A 16,625-nucleotide genomic window follows, 5' to 3' on the forward strand; every position below is an offset into this window, starting at 1 on the left:
ATTCGATAATTGAGCCAAAGCAAGCAATTGAGAAAAACTGCAATATTTGTCGTATATATTCCTCAATTACCAATGACAAATCTAGGTTACTGAGTGAAAGTGATAGTTAAAAACATACAGTAGCCTATCATGCCATTGCTACTGGACACGCAGTGGAAATCAGAAAGAAGACTTACTGTATGGGTTGGAATGAAAAACTGATGGACATGAATAATGTGACGTGGCCTTCCCCGAGGAGTCAGTGTAGGCCACGCCCCCTCGAGCACGGCGCTGTCCAGTACCAGAAGCTGCTCGTGCTGTCAGAAACACTGAGCGGAGGCGCGCACTTGAGCTGCATTATCCGGAGAGCTGGGCACGCAGACTGCTGCTTGGAGTGGAGACAGAGAAGACAGCGAAAGTTGCCTAGAGCTAGAGCAATGAATCAAACCACGACAATGAACAGCATTTTTGTGAATTCAATGTTCTAGATTATAATTCATCCGAAGTTTTAGAGGACTTAAAATACATATTTTTCGAAATGATTAAGGGGCCTAGAGTGACAGCATAACACCACTCAGTGTCGTACAACTGACAACAGTCATGATTTGGACTATTTTAATATGCTATTTCGTGACATATGTACTTGGGAATAAGACAGAGGAAAGGATACCGTTCTTTCATGGACATGTATTCGAGAACTCCGAGCCGGGATCCAAAGTAAACGGTCTCAGCATCCCTGTGAAGCGGGTTGACGCGCAGAGATGGTGTTCCAACTCCGGCATGCATCTGAAACTCTTGGGAGACGGAAGTAAAGATTTCAATGTATTTGCCCACCACAAACGCGGACACATACTTCTGAAAACCTCGATCGTCCTGGACAGAGAGGAGCGCTCCGAGTACCTGCTCAGCCTGGGTCTGTGCTGCCAAAGCTGCGCCACCACTGACCTTGTGGTCGCAGAAGTTGCATCTGTGAAAGTGGACGTTTTGGACACTAATGACCACGAGCCAACATTCCCTAATGCTGATATAAAAATTAATCTGGACGACGCCACTGCTCTGCGGTCTGTGGTGTATAAAGTGACCGCGGAGGATACAGACCACGGGAAAAACGCTGAACTCATTTACTTTGCTCTTCCCAAAAATGGCAGTTTCTACGTCGTTCCAAAAACTGGAGATGTACTGCTTGTGGACTCTATATTGGGTCTTACCGCCCCCATAAAGTTGAACGTGTTTGCGATGGACCACGGTTGGCCCTCACGGACCAGTCAGAGTATTGAAATAGAGATTAATCCCCGGCAATGGCCAGCGGTTCGACAGGGCGAACCGAAAATCAGACTACCTCGGAAGTCGAGGTCCCTGCTAGAGTCTGACGAGCCGGTTGTAATAAATGTTTCCGAGGATGCCAGTATCGGTTCTGTTGTCGTGAACTTATACCCAGTGAGGTTTCAGGCTGCCAGCTTTGAGTTGATGGATCCTGGTGCGGACAGCTCGCCGGTCACGGTGAGTCGGGACAGCGGAGATATAGTAATTACACGGCGCCTGGACCGGGAGACGGATCCTCTCGTGGAGATTACTGTGAAAGTTCAGGATAAAAGAGGTGAGAGTGCCTTTGCAATTTTATATTGCTGCTTCAATGTTGTTTCTCTCTTCAACGTACCATGTTAAAGACATTATTATCTATAAGTGTATTTTTTCTCTCACTTTAACTTAAGGGCCTCTGTAAAGTAATTATGGGCCACAGTCTGGTCTACATTTGCCCTCTGAATCGACGTGGAGAACTGACAACATAAGCTACACATATAGCCTCTCTGTAAAAGTGTCTGGCTTTAAAGTGCAATGATTTAAAAATGTATTCGTTTCTGTGGTTACATGTTTAATAAACACCCACAGCTTTGCCTTCATGATCCCAAGAGGTTGAAACCATGCGTATGCGTAAATTATGCATGGAGAGACGTGCGCCTTGTAAATAGTTACCCTGGGAAAAATGCAATGTGCACAAATTGAGCTTATAATACACAACATAAATTCACATTATACTACGATTTTTTGTCTGCATATTTTTTATGGTATTAGTGCAGATGTTCTGAATTTACTGGAGGCGTGCGCGGATGCTACTGTTTCTAATGACTCGATCACACCGACAGTGTTTTGCATTTTGGGACGCCTGCGTTTGCCTTGCAGCATTGCGTTGCAGAGCGGGGGGCGCATAACACCTCTATCACATCGACAGGGATTGGCGTTTTGGTACACCAGATGTACATTCATTTCGATATGGAATTCTGAGTTTCCTTGCAGCATTGCAGAGGAAATTGCAGTGCGTTCTGTGTGGTGCATAAGTTGGCTTTATCGATGCGAACTGTATGAGTAGACGGCTTGACAGAAATGTTAGCAGAAGGCGAATGTTGAACTTTTGTTGCACACATAACCAGATGATGCTGCATACCATTTTGAGCAAAATAATGTTGTCGGTGTGATCGAGGCATACCTGTAGGTTAATAATTATCACTTGCAGAAATGGCTCCATTCATGTACTCGTTGAGAGCCAGGCTACAGCTAAAATTGCATTGCTAATGCAATAATATGTGTTATCTGCACTGCTCGCATTGGTAATCCTGCGCCCAGCACATGTGAACCTGTCTGACCATGGATTTATAATGAGTGCTCAACCTCCTTAGTGTTGACCACAGCAGCTCCAATTGACACATAACATTTGTATAATTGCACGAAATTAGCTGTAAAACTGCAACAAAAAGTGTTGTATTTGTTTACCTTTTGTAAATAAAATGCCCTTTCTGCTAAGTGATCCCTCTGTACATATTAATTATAGTTTTTCATTACGGTGCTGAGTTAATGTAAATTAACGTGTAGCAACGAATTGTATAGCGATTAGGCTATGTATTTGTAGATCGACTGAGGTGAATGAACCTACAGCAACCAATGTGATAATGGTTGGGGTAATCTTTGCTTGTGTTTTAGTTTTTGCTGTCCTCCAAATAGCATTTGAGTTTTTAAATTGTATAGAAATTCAGTACATGAGCTTCAACACACACCAGACCTCACAAAAAATCTGACCCTAGCTATGGCCCTGTGTCTCAGGCATGATAAACCGCATTGTTTGAAGTGATAGGTGATGTGCTCTCTTTTGGGTTTTGAGTGGGGACCTGTATATTATTGTAGCCAGAACCTGCAGTATTGGCTGTGTTTAGTGTTCATATTTGCAAATGTAGACATTTGCCAGTTGCCTCTGTCAGGCAGGAGTACAACCCACATTTGTATGTTTAATTGCTCAGTTGCCATGCACTGTGCTTGAAAAAAAGTGCAATATTTGACCCAGCTGCTCTAAAGTGATGGGCGAATTACACAATATCTACGTTCATGCAGATGGTCATTCAACCAGTGCTGCCTGTCTACAACAACGAGCACAGGGAACTTGACGTCTGTGTGTGCAAAGATGGCGCGCTCTGCATTCATTTCTAGGCTATGTGAAGTATGGGGGCCTATTTACATTCATTAGAGTGAATATAAAAACAATCATTTCTCGTTTTCTCATTTCCCTCGCTGAGTGTTGTGAAATGATTTAATTAATCCTAAAATTGGAGTGTGGTTTCAGGTATTAATTAACCACTGTTTTTTTAATGATCAAATAATCTACTTGACTTGATTTCAAATGTTCTAGCAGACACCAGTGTTTAATATGGACAAATCTGTGCTCAGGGAACCGGCATTTCATGTGGTGGGAATGTGGTGGAGTCTAATCTTTTTTGAGTGGAGATCCTGCACGACCTGGCTCCATATACTGGCATTATCCATGTAATCCCATCTCATACACGTTCTCATTTCTGGGATTTAGAATTTGCAGCACAGTTTGTTGGAGAACTCGTGCGCTTCGAGGGAATAGAGAGGCCTTAAAGTAATGCGTTTATCGCGAACAGTGTGCTCCATGGCCCACCCACATTTTTCCGCGGTATCCATGCGCTGCGCAGCCGAGGTCCGCTACAACCACCCCTGCATGAGTTGTTGCCAGGGTTGTTGATTTAATTACCTCGGCCTTTGGTGTTTTCATTACTGTCTGTCTGTGTGCTTGTCCCGTGGCCCGAAGACCAGAACCTTCTGTAGATGTTGCGTGTCTGGCAAAGGGTGTGTGTGTGTGTGTGTGCGTGTGTGTGTGTGTGTATGTGTGTGTGTGTGTGTGTGTGTGTGTGTGTGTGTGTGAACTGCGAGATAGCTTCTCGGAAGCCAGGGGATTCACAGTAATGAGGTAAAAACAGCTGGCTTCAATCAAGTATGAGAGGTATGTCAGTTGACCTCACTTATAACAGTATCTGTGAACTAGACCAACTCCCTATTGAGTACATGTAGACTAGCACGCATGATATTCTACATCTAAATTTGTGCTAATAAATTTAGTATGGTATGTTATGATTCTTATGGTTTGTAATAATTTGTGGATGGCAATCACCCATTTTGTATGACTTGTTACGAATTACAATTCATATTATATGTTAACAATTTACAAAACGTACAATATGTTACGAATTTGAAAAACTTAGAATATGTTACACATGTGTAAAATGTACAGTATGTTACGAATTCTAGTTAGGTGGCTGAGGTTAGATAGCTCACTAATGTTATCTTTGCTAGAGATTAGGGTTAAGGGTTAGGGTTAGGTTTAGGAGTTAGGTGAAAAGGTTACGTTTATAAGTTAGGTTAAATGGTTAGGGGAAGGGTTAGCTAACATGCTAAGTAGTTGCAAAGTAGCTAACAAGTAATCAAAGTAGCTAATCAGCTAAAGTTGTACGTGATGAGATTTGAACTCATAACCTTCGGGTTGCTAGAAATTCCCACTATACACCCACTAATCCACCACGACCAACCACCCTCCTTTCGTTTTTGCGTTAAATAACCATTTGTCTCATGTAACCATACCAAACATAATATATCATACTAAATGGAGTGCCGTGGATTTACATACAGAATAATACGGAGTGTTCTGAGACCAGGTGGATCCTACAGGAGAGTAGGAGTATGCAGTCAGAGACAGATGGGAAATGAAAATATATTGTCTGTTATTACTTTATTTATCAGGATCAAACAGCCACTGCTATATATCTTCAAACAGCATATTGTATTGCACATTATTAGCCGTCATACAGACATGCACACTCAGCGATGCACATGTTTCTGCCTAGTGCCAGTGAGTGAGCTACGCTGTGGTTTGATAACAGAGCTCTGCTGCAGCTTGTATATCATGCTTGTTCATTCTGTGACTGTCCCCTTCTCACCTACCTCCACTGGTCAGTTGATTCTCTTTATTAACTGACCAGTGGAGGTAGGAGAGAAGCCTGAGGTGAAATACTGGCCGGCCTGGGGTGAAATAGCCTTCTCATGTGAGTTGGTATCTACTCTCTATTAGCTTTTCTGAGGGGAGTCACCCAGGGCTCTTTCCGTTTTCTGGCGTTGGGGGAGAGCAGAGCACCACTTGAATCCTATATGGTTATTCCTATCTCTGTCTGGCTGTCTGTGTTATCCATAACACTGGCCTCAGCCTTACCCTGGCTGTCTCAGCCACCTAAGTGGTCCCAAAAACACCCAGCCCCACAGACCTGGGCCCTCTGTTTCTACCTTTATCCCTTCCTCCCTCCCTCCCTCTCTCGCTCCCTCCCTGCCTCCTTCACGTCTTCTCTGAACTCCACGCTCTGAAGTCTCTCTTCCTAATTGCTGTGTGAACTCTGTAATATGGAAATAGAAGGCCTCTTTAGCTGTGTATTGGTTGAGGCTATGGGCCCCTGTTTGATATGCCTGGTCTCCATGATATTGCTGCTGTGGGATCAATTAATGTGTGCGTGGGGACGGAGAGGGGGAGCGTGTGTGCAGATCAAACAGGCGTGTGGCGCCAGACTTCCCGTCTTAACGCTCTCTGCCTTGTGGCCCTTTTTACTATCTCTATATCCCATCAGGGTCATAATCACTCTGTCTCTCACGTTCTCTCAATCATAGCATGTTTTTTCATGCTTCTCCATCTCCTTCCTTCCACCGTCTCTCTTTTTGTCTTACCTTCTCTCTCTCTCTCTCTCTCTCTCTCTCAATTCAATTCAATTTAAGGGCTTTATTGGCACGGGAAACATATATTTACATTGCCAACGTAAGTAAAATAGATGATTATAAAAGTGAAATAAACAATAAAAATTAACAGTAAACATTACACTCTCTCGCTGTCTCTCTGCTGTCTAACATATCATATCAGACCTCTGTCTGTCATGTCGCCCTGAGTGGTTGTGTGATCTTTTCTCTCATACAGAACATGCTATGACTGTCAAAGGCATCAATATGATGGGGTGCATATTTGTCTTGCTGAAGCACGCTTGAAGCTGGCATAACTCTCAATCAAACTGACAAAGAACTGACTACCGCGTCCGATGTGCATTGAGTTTGACAAGAACCCCAAACGTGTTATATACACAGTGGATCTGATCATTCCCCATCCATTCTCCTCTATCTATCTATCCACCATAGTGTTTGACTGTTTGATCCACACAGAGAGAGCTGGGATTTGGGTTTGAGCAGAAGTTGATAGGTTTTCAGGGACTTAATTCCTCTCCTCCCTGGTGTTACTGTTAATCTGATTGGGGAAGAGCCTGGAAATTAAACAGCATATGGGAGGCTTCATCTCTCAGGGAACCAGAAGATTGTGTGCTTGCTCACGTGTACACAACACAAGTTAAATGAGTTTCTCTCTCCCCTCCCCTCCCCACCCCCTCTCCAAAACACGTACACACGCTGTGCAAACACGTATGGACATACATGAAGACGCATACATCCAAATCCACAGAACATATGTACTCAACACACACCTACGCAGCATATGCTCCGATGCAAACATTCTCACCTGCTGTAGATACCCTCGCTTGCACTTGGCTCGCACATACTTTGCCCTGGTATGATCCATGAGCAGAATGTATACCTGTGAACTTCTACAAACTCTCTCTCTTTCTCTTTTTCTGTACTTCACACCCTCTTTTCTCTCTCCTCCACTCTCTCAGTTTCATCTCATCCCTCAGTCAGTCATTTCACAAATGCATACACACACGCACACGCACACACACACGCACACACACATACAGTACCTTGCACAACAAGCTTAGCAGATTTAAAGAATAATAGAATGATTATAGATGTATATAATGCGTTTCCAATAAATTGCATGTGATCTGGAAGCAGATATTCACAAAAATACATACACTACCGTTCAAAAGTTTGGGGTCACTTAGAAATGTCCTTGTTTTTTTTAAAGAAGAGCACTTTGTTTGTCCATCAAATTAACATAAAATTTATCAGAAATACAGTGTTGATATTGTTAATGTTGTAGATGACTATTGTAGCTGGAAACGTCTGATTTTTTATGGAATATCTACATAGGCGTACAGAGGCCCATTATCAGAAACCATCACTCCTGTGATCCAATGGCACGTTGTGTTAGCTAATTCAAGTTTATAATTTTAAAAGGCTAATTGATCATTCGAAAACGCTTTTGCAATTATGTTAGCACAGCTGAAAACTGTTGCTCTGATTAAAGAAGCAATCAAACTGGCCTTCTTAAGACTAGTTGAGTATCTGGAGCATCAGCATTTGTGGGTTCGATTACAGGTTCAAAATGGCCAGAAACTAAGACCTTTCTTCTGAAACTCGTCAGTCTATTCTTTTTCTCAGAAATGAAGGCTATTCCATGTGAGAAATTACCAAGAAACTGAAGATCTCGTACAACGCTGTGTACTACTCCCTTCACAGAACTGCGTAAACGGGCTCTAACTAGAATAGAAAGAGGAGTGGGAGGCCCCGGTGCACAACTGAGCAAGAGCACAAGTACATTAGAGTGTCTAGTTTGAGAAACAGACCCCTCACAAGTCCTCAACTGGCAGCTTCATTAAATAGTACCCACAAAACACCAGTCTCAATGTCAATAGTGAGGAGGCGACTCTGGGATGCTGGACTTCTAGGCAGATTTCCTCTGTCCACTGTCTGTGTTGTTTTGCCCATCTTATTAGTTTATTTTTATTGAAGTTCTCAAGTTTTAATGAAGCTGCCAAGTTGAGGACTTGCGAGGCATCTGTTTCTCAAACTAGACACTCTAATGTACTTGTCCTCTTGCTCAGTTGTGCACCAGGGCCTCCCACTTCTCTTTCTATTCTAGTTAGAGCCAGTTTGAGCGATTCTGTGAAGGGAGTAGTACACAGTGTTGTATGAGATCTTCAGTTTCTTGGCAATTTCTTGCATGGAACAGCCTTCATTTCTCAGAACAAGAATAGACTGACGAGTTTCAGAAGAAAGCACTTTGTTTCTGGCTATTTTGAGGCCTTAATCGAACCCACAAATGCTGATGCTCCAGATTCTCAACTTGTCTAAAGAAGGCCAGTTTTCAGCTGTGCTAACATAGTTGCAAAACAGTTTTCGAATGATCAATTAGCCTTTTAAAATGATAAACTTCGATTAGCTAACACAACGTGTGTAACGGCGTTCTTCGTTTGTCGAAAGAGAGACGGACCGAAATGCAGCGTGGTTGTTACTCATGTTCTTTAATGAATGAATCGCGATACATGAAATAACTTCTACAAATACAAAACAACAAACGGAACGTGAAACCTAATTACAGCCTATCTGGTGAACACTACACAGAGACAGGAACAATCACCCACGAAATACACAGTGAAACCCCGGCTACCTAAATACGGTTCCCAATCTGAGACAACGAGAATCACCTGACTCTGATTGAGAACCGCCGCAGGCAGCCAAGCCTATACAACACCCCTACTCAGCCGCAATCCCAATAACTACAAAACCCCAATACGAAATACAACAAAATAAACCCATGTCACACCCTGGCCTGACCAAATAATAAACGAAAACACAAAATACTAAGACCAAGGCGTGACAACGTGCCATTGGAACACAGGAGTGATGGTTGCTGATAATGGGCCTCTGTATATATAGATATTCCATTAAAAATCAGATGTTTCCAGCTACAATAGTCATCTACAACAATTAACAATGTCAACACTGTATTTCTGATCAATTTGATGTTACTTTAGTGAACAAAAAATGTGCTTTTGTTTCAAAAACAAGGACATTTCTAAGTGACCCCAAACTTTTGAACCGTAGTGTATATGCATGATGAAAATAGATTTTCAGTTGAGTATATATACCCAAAGTTGATATTTATAGCCTCACTGTTGTGTATTTCTAAAAACCCATTGCCCAGCAATCTGCTTATAGTAGATTGAGTCAGCTTGGAAGGATTAGACAGGCAGTGATGTGTAAAACAACACACACTTAATTACTGGAAGATTGTAATGTATTAGGATTTACGGTGACGAAAGGGAACGAGGGAGGGAAGGAGATAATGCTTAAGGACTTATTGGAAGCTTTGGGCATTATACCCGATTCAGAGGGGTTGGGTTAAATGCGGAAGACACATTTCATTTGAATGCATTCGGTTGTACAACTGACTAGGTATCCCCCTTTCCCCTTGCCCTTTCTATCCGTAGCTATGAAATGGAGTGAATGGCAAAGTGAGCATGTGAATATACTGCACGGTGCATAGTTCAGCAATCATAAAACAGGTGCTGAAGATTGAGAGAGGGACATGTCACTAAATATATGTCCTGTACATAATCATGGCATGTGCATACTGTATATGCAAAAGCTCACCTTAGACAGAAACCCACAAACACACAAATATGATGAGGCCCTGTCCGTCATCTTGTTGCCGTCACTACGCCCCCCCCCGCCAGACGTGCGACCTCCGCAGTAGCAGCGGACATGGCTGTCAGTGTCACTTGTCACCAGGGTGTGTAACTGTGAGTGGCGGGGAGAGCGATCGATGGGTTTGACTGAGAGATCACACAGCGTTTAGTCAAGGCTCCTGCCGTCTGCTGCCGCTAAGACCACCACTGACCCAGCCCGACTCTCCGTGATTGAGTTCTGCATTTGGATGAAGAAGATACACGTTGGAATAAAAGAACAGAACAGATGAGTTGCTGAGTGCCACCCCCCCTCTCCCCTCCTCTCCCACTCTCTGTCCCTGAATCTAGCATGCCTTCACAAATTAGGAATTTGTCACTGCATTTCTTTGCCAGTTATTGTGGCATTTGACGGAATGTCTGTGAGCGTGGGAGTGGGTGTGTGTGTGTGCGTGTGCATGTGTGTGCGTGTGCGTGCGAGCGTGGCGTGTGTGCGTGCGTATGTGTGTGTGCAAAGCAAGTGTTCTATGTTTATGGCGAAAGCTCTTTCGTGCACGTGAGGCTACAATACGTTGAGTTTTCCGGGGAATCTTTGAAGTGAGCTGTAGCATATTACCCAATTGTGTCTGTTATTAAAGAATTTGAAACTATGTTGTGTATGTGACTGGGTTTCATGTGTGGATATAAATATGGACAGGTATGTTTAATGCTAAGGCTACAAGCGTAGGGCTGGATTGTTTTTGATTAAATCCCGTATGTCTATAAATATTGTATATGCATTTGTTCATATAAGGCAGAACATTGTTTTATATAGCCTACAGAAATTGGTTAAGTTATGACATGAAATAAATGTGTTCATATGGGCAGGATATTGTATATACTGCCGACATTTGGTCACTAAAATAAAAAATAAAAAAGCGTATTACCTACAATAAAAAGTTTTGTTTGACAAAGCGTGGGTGCGTGTGCGTGTGTGGTACAGAAGTGGGCAGAGCGCAGCCAGAATGACAGTAATCCTCTGGTGGATTAATTATCAGAAGGTGGCGTGGTTTTGTCGAAACAGAAATGTAAACTATCAGGAGGCCGTCCAAGTGAGGAACCCTCCAATCTCAAATGTGTCCCACTGCCAAATTCCCTGGCAGCTCAATGTTTGCCATGCTGTATCCTTTCTCTCGCTCTCCCTCTCTGTCCTCCTACACTTTTCTGTTAATCTGAGTCTACTTATCTACCCTCATTTCTGCCTTAGTTCCTCCTCTCCTCCCACAGTAACATTTTTCTATTACTGTAGTACTTCACTTCTCTCAGTCCAATTCTACAATCTAGCTCTCCCTGCTAGCTGTCTGCAGCTGTCTTGTTATTTCCTATTTTCCTCTGTTGGCTCACCATTCCTCTCTGCCTTCTTAGTTTCTGCCCATCCTGCTCATCCTCAACTTGCACTCTCCTCTCTCTCTCCTCCTCCTTGCTGAGTTGCTTCGCCAGACACATCCCTCTTTCATCCTGCTCTCTCCTTTTCTGATACACCCTCCAATCATCGATCGCCTCGTCAATCTGTCTCCAGTCAAACTTTGGCGGGATGTCTGCATGTTTTTTTCTCTCTTTCTCTCTCTCCACAGTGCTGGATCTGCCTGCTCTCTGATTAGTTTATTTCCAATCTGCCGGCTGAATCTCAGCACACAGCAGCACAGTTGCCTAATTGCCAGACTTAATCAAAGAGACAAACGAAGGGATGGGAGGCAGCTAGTGACCTTTTAGAGATGCCACGCTCCTCTCTCCCCTCCTCTACACACCTCTCCTCTCCTCGACTCTATTCTCCAGGAAGAGAGTTGCCAGCCAGCCAATCCAGCGTTTTAATATCGAGGCTGTCAGTAGACAAATGTGGCTGTTTTTGCAACCCCTTCCCATTTCTATCCCGGCCTAATGAGCAGCGTGACTCTCCAGCCAAGGAAGTGGGAAGCAATGGGCCAGTGCAGAACAATGGCCGTGCCGTCAGATCGTTTGTCTGAGAGAGCCAGAGCCCCACGTCGTTGCAGTCGCTCCTCGCTGGCCAGGCAGGCCATCAGTAATGTTGAGTCTGCACTGGGTCTACATTAGCGCGTGACCTCTTCATGTCAACAGCAGTCACTAATGGTCGCTCTGCGTCATTCAGCATAAAAGACACAGCGTGAACGATCTGATAGAAGACGAGGCACACACATCACATCATAGAGGCATGGCTAGGCAGGCAGGGAGGAAGAGAGGGCCCCACAAGGCACCGGAGATTTCCTTCTATTTGTGTTGGCTTCAAAACAGCAGCCTGTGTTTTCACAGCTCAACAAATACGGTCTTGAAACAGTGTCGGACCGGAGTGTAGGCTTTTCCCCCTAAGGACGTTTCTTTGTGCCTTTTTTGGTTTCTTTGTGTGTATTTGTGAATCTCTGTGTGTGTGACTTGGTTTTCTCTCAATCTATTATCAATACATCTCTCCATGCAGTCAGTCAGCGTGAGTAAGCCATCTCTGCGACAGGGTATTTGAAGCACCTGTGTCCTTGCACGTTTCCTCCATACACTGGCACTTTAGCTTGTCAACGTAGTGTAAATCTGCCTGTTATTATTTAACTGGTTCTGGCTGTTAATGTTCTCTATTTTACCTCTTTATACACTAACTGAACAAAAGTATCTGGACACTTGCTAGTCAAACATCTCATTACAAAATCATGGGCATTAATATGTAGTTTTTTGCTGCTATAACACTCTTCTGCTATAACAGGGAAGGCTTTCCACTAGATGTTGGAACATTGCTGTGGGGACTTGCTTCCATTCAGCCATAAGCATTAGTGAGGTCGGGCACTGATGTTGGGCGATTAGGCCTGGCTCGCAGTCGGCGTTCCAATTCATCCCAAAGGTGTTAGATGGGGTTGCGGTCAGGGCTCTGTGCAGGCCAGTGAAGTTTTTCCACACCAGTCTTGACAAACAATTTCTTTATGGACCTCGCTTTCTGCACAGGGGCATTGTCATGCTGAAACAGGAAAGGGCCTTCCCCAAAATGTTGCAACAATGTTGGAAGCACAGAATCATCTCGAATTTTCATTTTTAAATTTTTTATTTTACCTTTATTTAACTAGGCAAGTCAGTTAAGAACAAATTCTTATTTTCAATGACAGCCTTGGAACAGTGGGTTAACTGCCTGAATGTCACTGTATGCTGTAGCGTTAAGATTTCCCTTCACTGGAACTAAGGGGCCTAGCCCAAACCAATAAAATCAGCCCCAGACCATTATTCCTCCACCACCAAACTTTAAAGTTGCCACTATGCATTCGGGTAGGTAGCGTTCTCCTGGCATCCTCCAAACCCAGATCCGTCCGTCGGACTGCCAGATGGTGAAGTGTGATTCATCACTCCAGAGAACGCGTATCAACTGCTCCTGAGTCCAATGGCGTTGAGCTTTACACCACTCCAGCCGAAGCTTGCCATTGCTCATGGTGTACTTAGGTTTCCATGGCCGCACACCAGCCTATTTCATCAAGCTCCCAACGAACGGTTCTTGTGCTGATGTTGCTTCCAGAGGCAGTTTGGAACTCAGTAGTGAGTGTTGCAACCGAGAACAGGGGATTTTTACTAGCTAAGTGCTTCAGCACTCGGTGGTTCCGTTCTGTGAGCTGGTGTGGACTACCCCTTTGCAGCTGAGCCATTGTTGCACCTAGACGTTTCCACTTCACAATAACAGCACTTACAATTGACCGGGGCAGGTCTTGCAGGGCACGAATTTGGCGAACTGTAAATGTGGCATCCTATAACGGTGCCACATTGAAAGTCACTGAGCTCTTCAGTAAGGCCATTCTACTGCCAATGTTTTTTTCTCTGGATTGCATGGCTGTGTGCTCGATTTTATACACTGGTCAGCACCGGGTATGGCTGAAATAGCCGAATCCACTCATTTGAAGGGGTGGCCACATACTTTTGTATATATGGTGTAACTCTATTAGGATATAATTAGTATTTTGGGGTTGTAAACTATTCCCATGGCAACCACTTAGACCTAGAGCACAAGAACAGTGGATATACCCTCAAATTGATTATTAATCCTAAATGTGGCCTCTCTCAGAGTGAGTGCACTAAGTGCTCCTTATACGAGCCCAGAACACAAGACATTTAGCTCTCTGGTCTCTGCTGAGCACCTGGTGAGACTCTGGAGTAGAGGAAGGAGTAGATTACTCTCCCTCCTCATCTCCACCCTGCTCAATTAGTGGAGTTGGAGCAGCAGCAGGCCGCAGTATTGTAGAGTCTGGGTCTGGGAGAAGAGGAGAGCAGAACCCCATGCGCCACAGGGCTCGTCAAACAGCCAGCGGAGCACAGCCCTCTGACATCACAGGCAGCTCCTGATCAGGCCCATCAAAACAGGGATCACTAGGCTGTAGTGTGGAGTATAGGGTACTCAGGTTAAAGGCCTGCAGACTGTATGATGTTAGCCACGTAATGCCACGATTCTACAGTCCCAGATAAAATTTCCACGTTATGGGAAAATTCTTAGGTTGTAAACGATTATTGGACCTCTTGACTCTTTCAGTGTAACAGGATCTAGGTCTGCCGAATAACTACAATTGCATGCGTTCATAGGTTCCAACAAAGTTCTTGTGTCAGAATTGTTGAACCTTTATCGCAGGGCTCCCCAACTGGCAGATTTTATTTGTAGAAATGTTTTGGGGAGGGAGATAAAAGACTATAAAAACACCAGCAAATCAAAGTGATTATAATTTTGGAAATCTGTACCAACCCAATGGGGAAAACCTGGTTGAAAAGACGTCAGCATGATGTCTTCTTATGTTTTTTAAACCTATTTCTACTGACCAGAATATGACTTTTTCTGACCACAATATGACCAGCTGGTCATAATTCTGACCACCATATGTGTTATATTGTAGCCTACTGGTCATAGTTAATACCTCATCATTTCTATTGTGTTATTGACTGTACTTTTGTTTATCCTATGTGTAACTGTGTTGTTTTCTGTTGCACTGCTTTGCTTTATCTGGGCCAGGTCGCAGTTGTAAATGAGAACTTGTTCTCAACTCGCCTACATGGTTAAATAAAGATTAAATAAAATTTTACAAAAATAATCATAACCTGATAATGACTACCTAACTACAGCTTATTACCTATACCTTATTACCAACTGTTCCAACGGGGTTCTTCAGCTGTCCCCATAGAAGAACCGTTTTTGGTTCCAGGCAAAACATATTTAGGTTCCATGTAGAACCCCCTGTGGAAAGGCTTCTACATGGAACCAAAAGGGTTATATCTGAAACCAAAATGGTTCTTCAAAGGGTTCTCCTATAGGACAACCAAAATAACGCTTTTAGGTTCTAGATAGCACCTATTTTTTCTAAGAGTGTACTGTAAAAAGTATTGCAGGGGATAACGTTGGATATTGAACATTTTGTTCATTACATTTCTGTCGGTTTCCATAGTTACCAATTAAAGTTCTTCTGCAACGTATTCTTATGTTTAAAATAGATCAAGCAATGGCCAAAAACAAATCTACACCACCATTCTTCACACATCTGCATGCAATAATTGTTTCATGATTCACCCACAGAAATGACACGCATAGAACTACTGGGAGTATATAAAGGGCCCTTGTTTTATTTGATGAATGATTAATAAGAGTGGTGTGATGGGCTAGATCCTCATCAGGGACCTCTGAGCACAGGAGGCGATCTGGAGCGTCGTGCCCCTCTTGAAGAGTTGTGTGACGGGTTCGATCTGCAGTGAAAAGAATCAGCGCATTACAACTTTATCAATTAGAGATTTTATAAGCAAACTAAAAAAGGACATTCTTGAAGAAACTTGGACTCAGCTGGCTAAAAGTATTTCCATGGTACTAGATGAATAATTTTGTGACAGATGTAACTTAGAGATGTCTTTAATAAAGAGCAATTTGCTCATATACAGTGGGGCAAAAAAGTATTTAGTCAGCCACCAATTGTGCAAGGTCTCCCACTTAAAAAGATGAGAGAGGCCTGTAATTTTCATCATAGGAACAATTCAACTATGACAGACAACATGAGAATGAAAAATCGAGAAAATCACATTCTAGGATTTTTAATGAATTTATTTGCAAATTATGGTGGAAAATAAGTATTTGGTCACCTACAAACAAGCAAGATTTCTGGATCTCACAGACCTGTAACTTCTTATTTAAGAGGCTCCTCTGTCCTCCACTCGTTACCTGTATTAATGGCACCTGTTTGAACTTGTTATTAATATAAAAGACACCTGTCCACAATCTCAAACAGTCACACTCCAAACTGAGAGCTGTCAAAGGACACCAGAAACAAAATTGTAGACCTACACCAGGCTGGGAAGACTGAATCTGCAATAGTTAAGCAGCTTGGTTTGAAGAAATCAACTGTGGGAGCAATTATTATTAGGAAATGGAAGACATACAAGACCACTGATAATCTCCCTGGATCTGGGGCTCCACGCAAGATCTAACCCCATGGGGTCAAAATTATCACAAGAACGGTGAGCAAAAATCCCAGAACCACACAGGGGGACCTAGTGAATGACCTGCAGAGAGCTGGGACCAAAGTAACAAAGCCTACCATCAGTAACACACTACGCCACCAGGGACTCAAATCCTGCAGTGCCAGACGTGTCCCCCTGCTTAAGCCAGTACATGTCCAGGCCCGTCTGAAGTTTGCTGAAGAGCATTTGGATGATCCAGAAGAAGATTGGGAGAATGTCATATGGTCAGATGAAACCTAAATAGGACTTCTTGGTAAAAACTCAACTCGTCGTGTTTGGAGGACAAAGAATACTGAGTTGCATCCAAAGAACACCATACCTACTGTGAAGCAGGGGGTGGAACATCATGCTTTGGGGCTGTTTTTCTGCAAAGGGACCAGGACAACTGATCTGTGTAAAGGAAAGAAC

The 16,625-nt window shown here is 43.4% G+C and overlaps 1 protein-coding gene across 1 annotated transcript in view; it reads left to right on the forward strand.

Moving 5' to 3' along the window:
• Positions 1-341: 341 nt before the first annotated feature.
• Positions 342-16,625, forward strand: part of si:ch211-186j3.6 (neural-cadherin) — a 252,531-nt gene continuing 236,247 nt past the window's right edge. Inside the window, exon 1 of the mRNA XM_046349618.1 lies at positions 342-1,576. Within this exon, the coding sequence (XP_046205574.1) occupies positions 580-1,576 (997 nt within the window). The 5' untranslated portion in view covers positions 342-579. The remainder of the gene's footprint in view (positions 1,577-16,625) is intronic.

This window comes from Oncorhynchus gorbuscha, linkage group LG05 (genome assembly GCF_021184085.1).
Source record: "Oncorhynchus gorbuscha isolate QuinsamMale2020 ecotype Even-year linkage group LG05, OgorEven_v1.0, whole genome shotgun sequence".
NCBI lineage: Eukaryota > Metazoa > Chordata > Actinopteri > Salmoniformes > Salmonidae > Oncorhynchus > Oncorhynchus gorbuscha.